At 39.2% G+C, this 13260-nt stretch overlaps 2 protein-coding genes across 2 annotated transcripts in view; both read left to right on the top strand.

Annotated features, from left to right (window-relative positions):
- The window catches only part of LOC111324700 (phosphatidate phosphatase LPIN3), a 34879-nt gene extending 31493 nt beyond the window's left edge, over nucleotides 1-3386 (top strand). Inside the window, exons 24-27 of the mRNA XM_088748335.1 lie at nucleotides 158-220; nucleotides 438-478; nucleotides 1062-1277; nucleotides 1839-3386. Coding sequence (XP_088604461.1) covers nucleotides 158-220; nucleotides 438-478; nucleotides 1062-1257 — 300 coding nt within the window. The 3' untranslated portion in view covers nucleotides 1258-1277; nucleotides 1839-3386. The remainder of the gene's footprint in view (nucleotides 1-157; nucleotides 221-437; nucleotides 479-1061; nucleotides 1278-1838) is intronic.
- A 5576-nt stretch (nucleotides 3387-8962) lies between these two features.
- LOC111325545 (zinc finger protein 395) lies at nucleotides 8963-13042 on the top strand. The gene is made up of 5 exons (XM_022929376.2): nucleotides 8963-10505; nucleotides 10719-10822; nucleotides 11025-11230; nucleotides 11663-11781; nucleotides 12165-13042. The coding sequence occupies exons 1-5, from the start codon at nucleotides 10015-10017 to the stop codon at nucleotides 12619-12621; spliced, it is 1377 nt and encodes a 458-aa protein (XP_022785111.2). The 5' UTR covers nucleotides 8963-10014; the 3' UTR covers nucleotides 12622-13042.
- The last annotated feature ends 218 nt before the right edge of the window (nucleotides 13043-13260 follow it).

The raw sequence follows: 13260 nt of genomic DNA, 5'->3' as shown, positions 1-13260 counted from the left end.
TAGAATGAGCTTCAAATACGGGAAAACATGAAGTAAAGACAGATGAAGTGATACGACTCGCACCGAGTGTTTTAACTAGTAGCTCCTGTTTCTATTTATGGCGATGCAGTGACAAAATTTAATACGTGCTAAATTGAACTATTAACTCTCCACACAGGACGTACTTTCCTACCGTGCAGTCGGAATATCGGTGTCAAGGATTTTTACCATAAATCACAGGGTAAGTTTTATTTGCCTTTCCTTCCTACTGAAGTTCGAACCGCCTGACCCACATCGGAGTCCAACCCTCGTTCAAATCTGAGTCACAAAGTGCGTCTGAGTTCCTCAAAAGCAAGCCTGCCCGCTAAAGAGAAAACTAATGGAAGATGTTCTAGAGTCATATATTTGTCCTTTAATCTACCTCCAGTCATTAATGCCCGTTTTTATGTCTTTACCAGGGTGAAGTGACACATGACCTCACCTCTGCTTTTCAAACATCGTGAGTATTTTTTTTTTTAACTAGAATGGAGGTGCACAACTTCTCTACCCAACTGTTTTGTCAGTCGAGTAGACCTTCTCCTCCCTCCCATCCTTCCCCTTCCTTCCCTCGCTCCCTCCCATCCTTCCCCTTCCTTCCCTCGCTCCCTCCCATCCTTCCCCTTCCTTCCCTCGCTCCCTCCCCTCCCTCCCCTCCCTCCCCCTCCCTCCCCCTCCCTCCCCTCCCTCCCCTCCCTCCCCCTCCTTCCCCCTCCTTGGATAATCATCGGTTGCGCATGACTCAGGGAAAAGTCACATTTCTAAACAAGAGATAGGCGCCGGCGCAAAACGCAAGGAAAGGTATAACAGAGCTCGACGCTAACGGTCAGCAAACTCCACAGACTTGTAGCTAACGTCACAGACTAGTAGAAGTTCAGTTTTGGCTAGTGGTTTTCGATTTCCATTGCCAGTTTGGCTAATGCGCGGGGGTCTGGAATACACCTGCGTTGGAGGATGCTTAAGAATATGTTGACATGAACTATTAACATAGTTTTACGGTGTCTCGTGGGAATGAATGGGTTAATGAATAATACGGTTTTCTTTAGGTACATCAAACTTAGTGACTTGGTGGATCAAATGTTCCCACCATTCAAAATGGAAGGTCTTCGTCCAGCGGGGCTTATAGCACCAGACCAATTTAGTTCCTTTACGTATTGGAGAGCGCCACTACCGAGGATCTCTATGGATGAACTTAGCGACGCTGATGGCGAAGGAAGTCAAGAGACCGGCTCCAACCAATAACAGAGTTCAACATTTAGGCGGTAAGGAATTGCTGCGTAGCATTTGAATACAAAGTAGCGATTCTTTGGGTTTTGGAAGATTTTTTTTTCAATTTCCTAAGGTCTGAAGAGTGAAAGTGTGACTTCAGATAATTGTAGTTTGCTGAGATACTAAGAGCGCCCTGACTGGTAAAAAAATCGTTGACTGCACCGTTAAACCCATAGAAAAGCTTATTTCAGAAAAAGCAATAAACCACAATTTCTATCGGTGTAGCGGCGTAGTAGCCCACTTCGGATGTGGGAAGAACGCTCGAGGTGTTTTTCAATGAATTGCCTCCAGATCGTTATTTACAAACTTTTGCTGTGTTCTCCCAAAATCCCGCGTGGGTTATTATGCCAATAAACATGCAGTGTACGACGTAATTAGCTTAGCATGTGAAGTCATACATTATATTTCCCTCTGCAAATGCATCTTATGGATAAGCGGACAAATGTTTAGACAAACGAGTTCTGAGCGAAAATATTCTTGAGTTAAAACTTTGCAAGAATCATTGAAGTAAACGGGCGAGTTTAATGAAAAAATACCTTTCAATTCTCTTTCAGGTGAACTAGAAGATATGATTGTAAAACAACAAACGCTGAAATCCACTATCTGTTGTGTATCATGGTTATTTCTTTATTTTCTTAGGTAACATATTTGATTTTTTTTAAAAAAATAGGTGAATTTTGAAATTTGTTAAGGTTAAAAAGTAATAGAAATTTATAAGAAATTTAACAAGATCCTTTGGGTTTTTCGGTGGTCTCGTTAACTTATTGTGTGAATCAAGGATAGGTGATTTTTTTTTCTTTTATGAAAGAATTGTGTTTATAGATATTACAAAATTATTGTAAATAGCTTCAAATAGTTGTTTTTTTATGATCCTCAGAAATTACATTTCCTCAGCCCCATTTCTTCTTTACCTGCATATTTTGTACTATCTTTTACTCTTTTCTTAGCTAATTTTTCGCCATACTTTAAAGCCCGGTTTTATAGTTAATAGATTGCTGGATGTTGCTTATCAAGTGAAGCTCTTTGTTGTAGAAAAACAAGTGAATTGTACTGTCATTGAGTGTCTTTAAAACAAAACCGAAGTTATCACAGTGATCAATAAGAACTAAGATTATCATCATTACTAGTCAATGAGGACTCAAAGTGAAAACAACCAAACTGCTTTTTTACCTCAATTGTCGCAATCTGACTGTCCAATTTGCCGTTTTCGTTGAGAGTACAGGCAACGCTGCTTGCGTCAACGTGTCACGATCTTGGTCACGCACTGAAAATATGTTAGTATTTGCTCAAATGGCAAACTTGATTGTGATTAACATTTTGCTAAAATGTCTACGGTTGTTCTTTGGCACATGGGATATAAATTTTAAATTACTATAAAAATTTTGAAAAATTCATCAAAAAAAAGGTATAATATATGATTATAAGCATATTTCATAAAAAAAAACCAGAGATGATTGATCTTTGCAATTGCTACGTAAGTGAAGAGTCTCCAACGTGGGAAATGTTATAGAGATGAATATTTAATCACGTAGACGCTGTAATTTCTAAGTTCAATTACAGTCCTTTCATTCAAAATCGAACTTCAGCCAAGATAGAGTTGACAATTCGTAGTTAAAGAAAGGTAACGTTGGCGGAGACTTAAAGTCGGGTCGTCACACTTCGAAAGGTGCCTTGAACATCGGCAGGGTGGTGAAAGCCCTTTTCTTTATAAAGCTGCAAACTTGATGGAGGTACATAGCGTGAAAAGATATTTAAAACAAAGTTAAGCATTCAAGTTCCCTTCCCCTCCCCCACCTTTATAATTTGATAAGGATGTATAAGGTAAAATGTTGAAGCTTTCGAGCACAAACGTTTAAAAGCGCCCCTGGCGACGATTCCAGGGTTTGTTTGTTTTTTTTTTAAAGGGTGTCATTACTACTGAGATACTATGGTCACGTTGACGAAAACTATTTCGCGCAACTTGTACGGATATGATTTGTTAAGGTGTTGATTTATTTGGTTGGTTTGTCCAGCACAGAAGGCTCTATTTAAACTGAAGAATGTATTACTAAATCGAGAATTTACACAACTTGGTCAATAAAAATGATTTTCAAAAAATGAAATACTTTTATTATTTGTTGGATTAAGTATCCTACCTATTCTTCCTCCCTTTACTTCGGCTCTAAGGTTTGCGAAACAATTCTTGTGTTAAAAATTATTTCTTTCTGAGTGTAGTTCGATTATGCCGCAAGGCGTGTGTTTGGTTAAATCTCGTTCTTCATAGTTCATTAAGAAACTCTCCATTCATTGTTTGCATGTCAAAGCTTCCCCAAGTTATCTGTGTTTGACCGCGGGAGTCAAGCACAGAAATAACACGACGTGTTAAGGAGTTTCCATCTCCATGTCGTGGGAGATATCTTAAGGGGCGCCTCTCTATCGTCATAATTTCACTGATCTGAAGCTATACATGATATCTTCTAACTTGGAACGCCCCCAAATACACCCTTTTCCGACTTTTGAACTGGGTGACCTCTGAGACGGTTATTTTACAGAAATTGCTAACTTCTTAATTATGAGCTGTAAATTGAGATTGGCTTCCAGGTCATCCAGGGCTTATAATTGATTCTTGTTATCTTTTTGCATGACAAATACGTGAAGATGTACATTTAACCGACTATTTTGGATTTGACTCAACTGGAGTGGAAAAAATCTCCCGCTGCTGTTACGCCATAACACATTTAGCCTGCGAACAGGCTCCCGGCTTGAGGAGCACAACGGCGCGAAGCAGGTCCCCACGTCTGATTGAACGGGGAGCCTGTTCGCAGGCTATATAACACATTAAAAACATGATGTCCAACTACAATTTCAAGTTGTAATGGCAAACAACTCTTGGGGCGGACCCGAACTTCCTTCCTAAGATTTGATGGGGAGTTCCGGTGTAATCCTTTTTATCCTGTTGCTGTTTCTGCAATGAAAAATAAAGGTTACCAAATTGCATAATAGGAAATGTAATTTACTTTCTTATATCCCACTCAGTCTCATAGAAGTACAAATATCTCATTAGTCGTAAGACAACACAGTTTTTTTAATCCGCACACACAAATCACTATATTTGCGAGGTTACAGTCTACAGACTGGGTGGTTGTGCTACACTCTTAATGCTGAACACTATTCCATTTCAGAACAAAATTACCTCTACTTCCTAACCACTTCTCAGACTTCCCATACTTCATTTCAAAATACAAATAATGACAAAAGCGCATCCCAAGCCCAAAACATGACGGTTAATTAATACGAATTTTTGGATAATTTTCCTAGTTTCAAAGCAAACAAGCAGTTGATCCAGAATTTTAATCCAATCCAGTTAATACAATCAAACGGGTAGATTTTAATTTTAGTTATAAAAGCTATTTAATAACTGTCTCCTTTTCAATGTTTAAAATGAGTGTGTTGATCATTCCTCTGAGGTGTGCGACTAACTCCACTATTCCCTAATTTTCATCTGCAGAACCCTTCTGATAAGTGTTTGTAAAACAGTGATGGCTTGCTGCCAGTGATTTCAAGCATATACATGACTGACAAAATCCTGAGTTCTAAGGACCCTCGAACGACGGCAAATGTCGGCTTTTGCGGTCTAAACAGGTTTACCGTTGAGCCAGCAGTCTGCTTATTAATTAGTAATTTGAAAACGTATAATAATCACACGTGACGGCAGTTCAAGAAATTTCAGAAGGTATAAGCCTGAACTTATATTAAAGGATTCGTCCGCGCTTGAACACGAGCACCACATGTACCACAGAGACCTTCTCACCTACTGTCTGTAGCCAAATTCCATTCACAAGAATAAAAACTTACTTCGCCCTCGGCATATGGCCTTGTGGCTTCTCATAACAACCAGATGTTATCTGGAGACACAGGCTTGAGGCTTTGTTCAAGCTTCGACTATAATTGTTTCTATTAAAGTGACCTATTGTATTTGTTATATTTTAATTAGATTTATAAATAGAAAACATGCCGAATCAAGGATTTCAGACGTTAATCACTCAAGTGAAATCTATTTCGAACCTGAGTACAAACTACCTATGTTCGTCCCTTATCAGTTGAGGCCAATACCAACTATTTTTCCCGTTTATTCATTTGCTTTTTTTTCCTCTCAGTGTTTGTCTGGTCTCAATCAACAATGCTACTCTTATGACTAGTAATTCAGACTTTTTTATGAAAAGCTAATTTATTTACGTGCCTTTATATCCTTATGGAAACTTTCGCCTTTCCTTGATCGATATTGAGTTTGACTAATGGTCGTGGGTCGTGGATCGTGGGTCGTGGGAACAAGTCGTGGGTCGTGGGTGTGGGTGTGGGTAAAAGTCGTGGGTGTGGGTCATACATAACAATTAATGGTTAAGAGCTCATATTTAATAATGTTAATAGTACCACTACTGATAATCAATTACTGTTTGTAGGGGAAAAGGGCTTTTTCGTGATCGTGAAGGGCCCTTTGGCTGGTTTTAAACGTGATTTGGTTATATCGCCGTGAACTTTGAATCGCCTTTTCTTCATGGAAATTGCGAAATGACTGGCTTTTTTCGCGAAACGTGACTTGAACCGTTGTTATTCTTCTTTTCCACAAATTTATCTTGTAAGCGTCTCAAAACAAGACGGGAAACATGACTGTCATTAGTTACCGTGAAGTAATGGAATACTTCTCGACGAACAATGAAACGTATGTTTCTTGAGTACGTCACATTTCGCAACTCTGCAGAGTCTGGTCTTTGTCAGATAAGAAATGAATCGTTTGAAAATTGAAATTATTAGAACCTCTTTATTTATTAATTTACTTATTTCAATAATTCTTCATATCTAGTTTATTTTATGATTTAGAAAAGGACCTTGCCAGTTAAATGGACGAAGAAAAATTTTAAGATTGTACTAATTGGTTCTTCGTTTCATTTCTTGTCACCGATGCCAGTTGTCGTGACCAATTTAACATTGGCTTGCGATTTCCGGTTGTCGATTGTACCGCACACTGGATACCAGAGGTTTTATATTTTCGTGTCTTGGAAAAACCTTGGAGCCAACATCTCCAGACCTGCAACTAACGTTGCAACGTTGCTATCAAAATATCGACTTATCTTGCAACAGTTCGCTGTTTCACTTCATTTTTTTTCTTAGATGCGGGGTAGATGGTACGCGATACGGAGATAAAGCATTCGGCTCTTTGTCTGAATGTCATTGATCAATACAAGCTTTATTTTCCCTGACCAGCTGAGAGATATACTTTTACTTTTGAAACTTCATTTATTTTTAACCGGCACTGAGAGCACAATTTAATTTCAATTCAAGAACACGGCCAATAGCCGTGTTTCTGATCCTCGAAGCTTCTTTCATTTTCTGAAAACGTTGTTCTTTTAAGTTTAACACTTCTCTCTTTTCAGTGCAAGATTATTTTTTTGTGTGTTGACTCCTCAAACTCTTTGAATTGACCCTCATTTTAAGAGATTACATCATTCTGCAAATAATGGCTTTGTCTTTGGTTTCACTTTTCTTTATGGATGAAATGAATTAATTCTGTTAGATAAAATCAATGAAATATTAGGCTCACTAAACCGAGCTGATACAATGACAAGGGTTGTATAATATTTATGTATTATTATAACTAATATTTTAAATGATTATTGTTATTGTTGAGTATTAATCACACCCACGACTTTTACCCACACCCACACCCACACCCACGACCCACGACTTGTACCTACGACCCACGACCCACGACCATTAGTCAAACTCAGTGTGATAGGGTCTGATAGAGATGAAAGCTTGCGTTAATTTTGTAATATTATTACAGTGGCTGTAGATAAAAGCACAGCTGAAATAGTTTCAAATTTAAAACATTTCCTGGTCATGCTATTCTCCCTTTTAAGCTCAACACTATGAATCAGTCTAATCTCAAGATTCTCCCTTGGTTTTGAGTCCCATTGTGGCGAGACCTCGTGCAACAGAAGCCTAAATGAAAATATCGATAAAGTAGCTTAACAAGTATCGTTGAAATATCTAACAAAGTCCTTTTTTCAATTAAGAATGCTTCGAATAGACCGTGTATACCATAGAAACTGTCCCCATATCAAGTTCTCAGTCTGCTTTTACATGACCTTGACCGACCTTCTAAGTGTGTTTTCCAAATTCCACCCATCCTTCAATCCATTCCAAACCATTCCAATCCAATCCAATCCTCTTTCGATAAGCGCCCCGTTCACACCTCCTCCCCACCCTCCTCCCCACCCGCCTCTCCACCCACCTCCCCACCCTAGTATTTATTATACCAGTTCAAGTAAATCGTCGTGAACCTAAAAAACAGGTCTTATGAATTGTTTGAACTTTTGTTTTGGAGAGAGATGAAATATAAACAACGTTAATTATCACAATCTTATACATAAACGTTGCCCTGTTTCCCTAAATACAGAGCACATACGCTACAAAAGTGGACGGGAAATGAGACCTATTTAGCTCAATACAACGGACTGTTTTATTGGATTAGCTGTTACTGTTTAAGTGATTATCAACAATAAATAAGTTTCTCCTTCTCCCGCCGTGTTTGGTTTCTCAATTCACGGAATACTTGGCACTGATTCTTTTCGTCAACAGAAATGTTCCTACGAACTCATTATGCGTGACAGGTTGTTGATCTCGATTATTTTGCTAAAAGGAACTTTGGATGCGAGCCAGTACAAGAGCCGATGATTTTTTCTTTTCCATTGGTTGTTTAGTTTTTTTTTTTTTTCTTTTCTTTTTTTTTATCTTTGTATCTCATAAGAGCCTTTAGAAGCGGTTTATATGTGGCCAAATTAAACGAAATTCAAATGACAGTAAATTCGTTATGTATACGTTTTCCACATCTGCAGTTATCCTTGTGAAGTAAAGTTTCGAGTCGCGTGACAAACCCCACAGAAAGGTGACAAGCAAAAATGAGCTTAACTCTAATCTCGTGATTCCCATCTTATCCTTAGCTAGAGAGCGTCAATATCATCTCCAACAAATGCACTTTTCTGTCGTAAACCATTTGTTCTAAACTTTTCTTCCAATTAGCATGTCATCATTATTAAATAATTGCTTGCTTGCAGCCATTGTGATTTGGTGTCGCCCGGTGTAATTTACATAAATTGTCCATTACGCGCGCAGTAAACAACTGCTTTGAATGGAATTTAGTTACACCCGCTACGTGACTGTGTGAGACGATCCGTTTGAAATCACCACGACATATCGGTTGATTTATAACAGATGGCTCTTGATAAGCATACTTGCATCAGTTGCGCTGTTCAAAATATATATTAGCCTCGTAAAAGATGCGAACATAACAAGTAGTTATTGTTTTGAGTACTGGTATGTTTCCTCATCAACATCTGCTTCGTGTTCATTTTCTCCTTTTACACTGTCCTTTTTTGTGTGTTGACAACTTCCCGAAACTTGGTTCTCAGCTACGTTTTAATCTTCACTATTCGCCTTCTTACGGGAATATCGTGTCAAATTTCACACCCTCAGGGTAAGGTTAACTTTCGTTTGGTCCCGTGCCACATTATCCGGCTCAGATGGGTCGAAGCTCGCTAGGAAGTTGATACCTCTCGCTTTAGACAAGCTCAATCTCTCACTCAAACATCTGGTGTTTCATTGCAAATATATGAGAAATTTTCAACATACGAGAATTGTTGTGGTTTTCAAGGCCATGAACTTCTAGTGTTCTGAACAGCTTAAGATATTTTTGTTTAGCACTCAGAAATTGTGATATATGCCTTGGATTTTGACTTGCGAGGCCAATATATATATTTTTTTGAGATGTCAAAAAAAACTTTTATATTTAAAATAAGATTAGTTTTTTTCCACAATGGAAGATCAACACGCCAGTTCTCAGCCTGAAAGATCTCACAAAAAAACTTTTGAGGTAAACCGGAAAAATAATGTGTAACCGACGAGGGCAAACACTATTGTTTTCATGTAAAAATAACTGCAAGTTTTGATTTTCAAACAACAGTCGGGTTAACTTGAAATGTTTGCAGGACTAGTTTGACATTATCTTTTAGAAATAATTGCTATGGCGCCGAGATGCCGGCTAAATGTGCGACAGATCTGTTCTGTCAACCAATAGTACGATTTGTTTCAGCAAATTTTGACACCTCCCCACTGATTTCGACCAATCACACAGCAGGGTTTACTTTGAACGTCTCGCAAAATGTAGCTTATGTCACATGCTCGGGTCGGCTTTCAAAGCATTTTTTTCCTCGCTAGAAAACAAGTTCACCACTGGCAGATTTTCGAAACCTGTTCGTTTCGGCGACGCTTCGTGATCACATGGAACTTATTTTCAAGGCAGAGTAAAGAGGGAGCGATTGCTTGTAAAAAAAAGTTGAGTACGTGACAAAGATACTTCGTAAGCTCAAAATGTAAACAAAGCTTCTTGAATTGTTTTAAAAATAGTAACTTGGATGAGCCAATCACACCTACTAATTATTCTATATAGCCAATGAAAGACTGCGTAGTATTTGGATGGGAAAATTGACAAATCAGATATTCCAATCGATTGGGGCTTGGTAGACTCCCATTATCCGCCCCCAAAAATCCGTCGTGAAAACAACAACAAAGCATTTTCGTTTTGGCGAGTGTCTATTTCGGACAAGTGTTTACCGGTTTCGATTTTTCAGGCAAAATTATTTAACTTCTCGTCAAAATTGGACGTGTTGTTTCACGGAAGAAAAGGAGAAAGATATGCTGTTGTCGAGAAGGCGACCGAAAAATTCGCTTCTGGGAGTTCGTGTCAGCGCACCTTGGAAAGATGGATTCTACTATTCCGGGATAATTGAGGCGGTCAAAAGCAAACCTACCGGCGAAAACACTTACACCATTCTGTTTGAAGACGACTACATTGCTGAAGTGGATGAGGGAGAAATTGTGGGACCAGGATTCAAAAGTGTGGGAACTTCCTCGTTAAAGAACGGTCAACATGTTTACATCACGTACAAGAGTCGCGAAGTTGGCGCCCGTGTACTTAAGATTCGTTCAGAGTTCAACGAAGTTTTGGTTCAAATTTTGGACCAACACGAAACAATTGTTGCTGTAAGACCGAGTGAGATTCATCTGATGAAAGGGCAACGGTATTCCACGGTGCCTATCGAAGTCAAGGGTTGCAACGGTACTAGTTCATTCGTATCGTGCCCGATACCATGCAAGATGAGAGCACATGGAATACACTCTTGCGAGTAAGTTTTAACTCCATATGGAAACCCGAACATTAACTCTCACATGGTGCTTCTTCGTGTTCGAGTATCTCGTTTACTTCTTCAAAACGTTTAGTTCAATGGGGAGAATTTTTATCTCTACTTCTTAGGTTTTCAGAACGACGTTCTGTGATATTCCTTTGTCTTATATTCTTAAGGCTTAGCTCTTTGATTAAAGTCGTTTTCTTTTTTTAGTGGATGCACCAAACGACAAGAAAACGTTACAAGAGGTGAAGAAATGGCTGCACTTGTTCTTACTGCGCTGTCAATCTCTCCGGTTCTCAAAGATGCGGATCAAAGTAAGTGTGCAGTTTCTGTTTCCAGTAATTATCAGATTCATTGTACTATCGATCGTAAGCCCACGACAACTTGCGAGCGGAACATATTTGCTATTCAGCACATAAGGCGTTTTTTCCCAGATTCAGTCTTTAGGGCTATGATCACACTAATTTTTTGTGTGATTCCATTCACAATAAGTGTTTTTGTCTTTTCGATTTTCAGCGGACGATGTGTTTCTTAGCTTTCCTCCCACTCCGGACTCAGGATCCGAGATGGCTACATTTTCGAGCCCGGGAAATTCGCCGCTCCGCTCATCCTCGCCAGTGCACTCGAATGACTCGAACTTTTTCTTCAGTGGTCCACCCTCTCCAATTGACGAAGGCATTGGAGTTGATTATCAGAAACAAGAAAACACCCGCAAAAGAAAGGTAGGGAAATTTTCAGCCCATCTAGAAAAAGTTTCGTGGATATGTACTTCGGAAGTCCCTCCTAATTTGGCGTTTTCACCGATCTGGCGAAAAAAGGTTGCATCAGCATCTAGATTATATTTCTAGATAAAAGTTTTTACTCTCTTGAACCAGTTAACTGACAGTAGGATGCTCTCAGTCAAGGTTGAGACACGTATTTTAGGAATTACTGTTAGTTTATGTATGGTGTTGCAAAATCTAAGGTGTGCGTTAAATCACGCAACGGTGAATCTGTCTCGTGTTGCTGTTTGCTTTCTATTTGTTCCGGCAATTTCTCTGTTCCTCTTTTTACTTCAGTTTTTTCGCGGCCGATCTCGCCTATTCGGTTGTAATTTCCAGGATATATGGAAAAGAATAGTGTGTAGTTATTTATTTATTCTTAATTCGTTTTAGACTTCTGCCTCTTCGAGTTCAAGCCTGAAGACATTGTACAAATGTACGTGGCCGCGATGCGGGAAAACCCTCTCTACCGCCCCCGGAATTATCAGACATGTTCGAACAATCCATCTCGGGTACGCTTATGATATTTTACTCGCTTTTATAGATGTGTGTTTTATTTGTACTCGTAACGCCTTTCATTTTTTGCCCCCACAATACGTTATGTATATTAGGATTGAACTGAAACGGTGTTAGTTATGGGTATCTTTCGCCTGCTTTTGAAGATTGTAGTCAACTTACTGCACAAATAAAACAAACTCAGTTCACAGTGGCTGAGTTTGTCGATTTTGAGTTGTGAAATCGGTTCTGTCCAGTCAGCAAATAGCTGAATACCTCGGAATTAATTCATAAGCGATGTTACTGACGCTCTATCTTGGCAAAATTTATTCGAGGAATGCTTAAATATCGTAGAGTTTTTCCAGTTTGTCTTACGTTTTTTTCCTTTTGTGCGTTTCAGGCCTAAACGTTCGACTGAGGAAGGCTACAGTGATGGGGAAGAAGACTTCTACTTCAACGAAATAGACTTAGAAGAAGACGACTACATGAACGATCATGTTTTCCCAACACCGCTTGCACTGTCACCAACACCAACACAGTCTCATTTTGACATGGTGAAGAACCCGTGGACCGAACCAGGCCCTGAATTATCCTCAAGTGGACACGACTCTCCACAGCATCCGCGCTTCAACTGGGATGCTTCAGCAATCACAAGTCTCTCGACCTACCCATCTCCGTCGAAAGCGAGCAGCGGCAAGACCAGTCCATCCAGGGTACAGCACAGTTCAAATCATCACACGCACCGCAAGGTTCGTGGAGAGAGCAAGAAATGCCGAAAGGTGTACGGAATGGAAAACAGACATCTTTGGTGTACACAATGCAGATGGAAAAAAGCTTGCGTACGATTTGCAGACTAAAGAACTGAGCAAACTCACCATGCAGATATATATATTTATAGCTCGTTCGTAGCACACGGTTAGCGTGTAATAAAATAAATGGAAAACATGTATAAAGATTAAATATTTTATCAAATCGTTATATTTTTTATAATCGCAGTTCATAGGTGTTACACATCTTCTGCGAGGGAAGAGAGGCGATTCAGTCGTTTGGGAATGATTAAGAAAAACCAACGAAGATTATTGCATGGTGCAAAAATTTTCTGCGACTCGTTCAGCTTTTGAACATAATACACTCTACAGAAAACATTTGTAATCTTGTGTCTAACATGATAATGTATTGGCACCAAACTAAACGTTATAATACTAAATGTCGAAACGAAATGTCTGGAGGGTAGAAAGAAAATGTTTCCAATAAATTTGTCATGTGGTTTTGATAATAGCTCATGCAGTCGTTCAATGAATGTGTGAATCAGTCATGGCGAAATTAATTGATTTTCTTCAATTATTCCTTTAATTTTAGTCGAATTTTATTGTGAAATTATTAGGATAAACCTACTCCTCAGAAATGCGGGAAAGAGGCGGCGACGGGTTCGTTCCGCTCATTCGCGTGATCGCTCTCTTGGCGCTTCGCCAATAAACCCTACTGCTTCGCCAGCA

The sequence above is a fragment of the Stylophora pistillata genome, chromosome 2 (assembly GCF_964205215.1).
Source record: "Stylophora pistillata chromosome 2, jaStyPist1.2, whole genome shotgun sequence".
Lineage (NCBI taxonomy): Eukaryota > Metazoa > Cnidaria > Anthozoa > Scleractinia > Pocilloporidae > Stylophora > Stylophora pistillata.
This window is presented reverse-complemented; position numbering and strand designations above follow the sequence as displayed.

Bases quoted from the DNA above. Each gene is read 5' to 3' on its own strand.
- LOC111325545 (XM_022929376.2), top strand. From the start codon at position 10,015: ATGCTGTTGTCGAGAAGGCGACCGAAAAATTCGCTTCTGGGAGTTCGT. The intron at 11,231-11,662 runs GTAGGGAAATTT...AATTCGTTTTAG, and splicing joins AAAACACCCGCAAAAGAAAG to ACTTCTGCCTCTTCGAGTTC. The intron at 11,782-12,164 runs GTACGCTTATGA...TGTGCGTTTCAG, and splicing joins GTTCGAACAATCCATCTCGG to GCCTAAACGTTCGACTGAGG.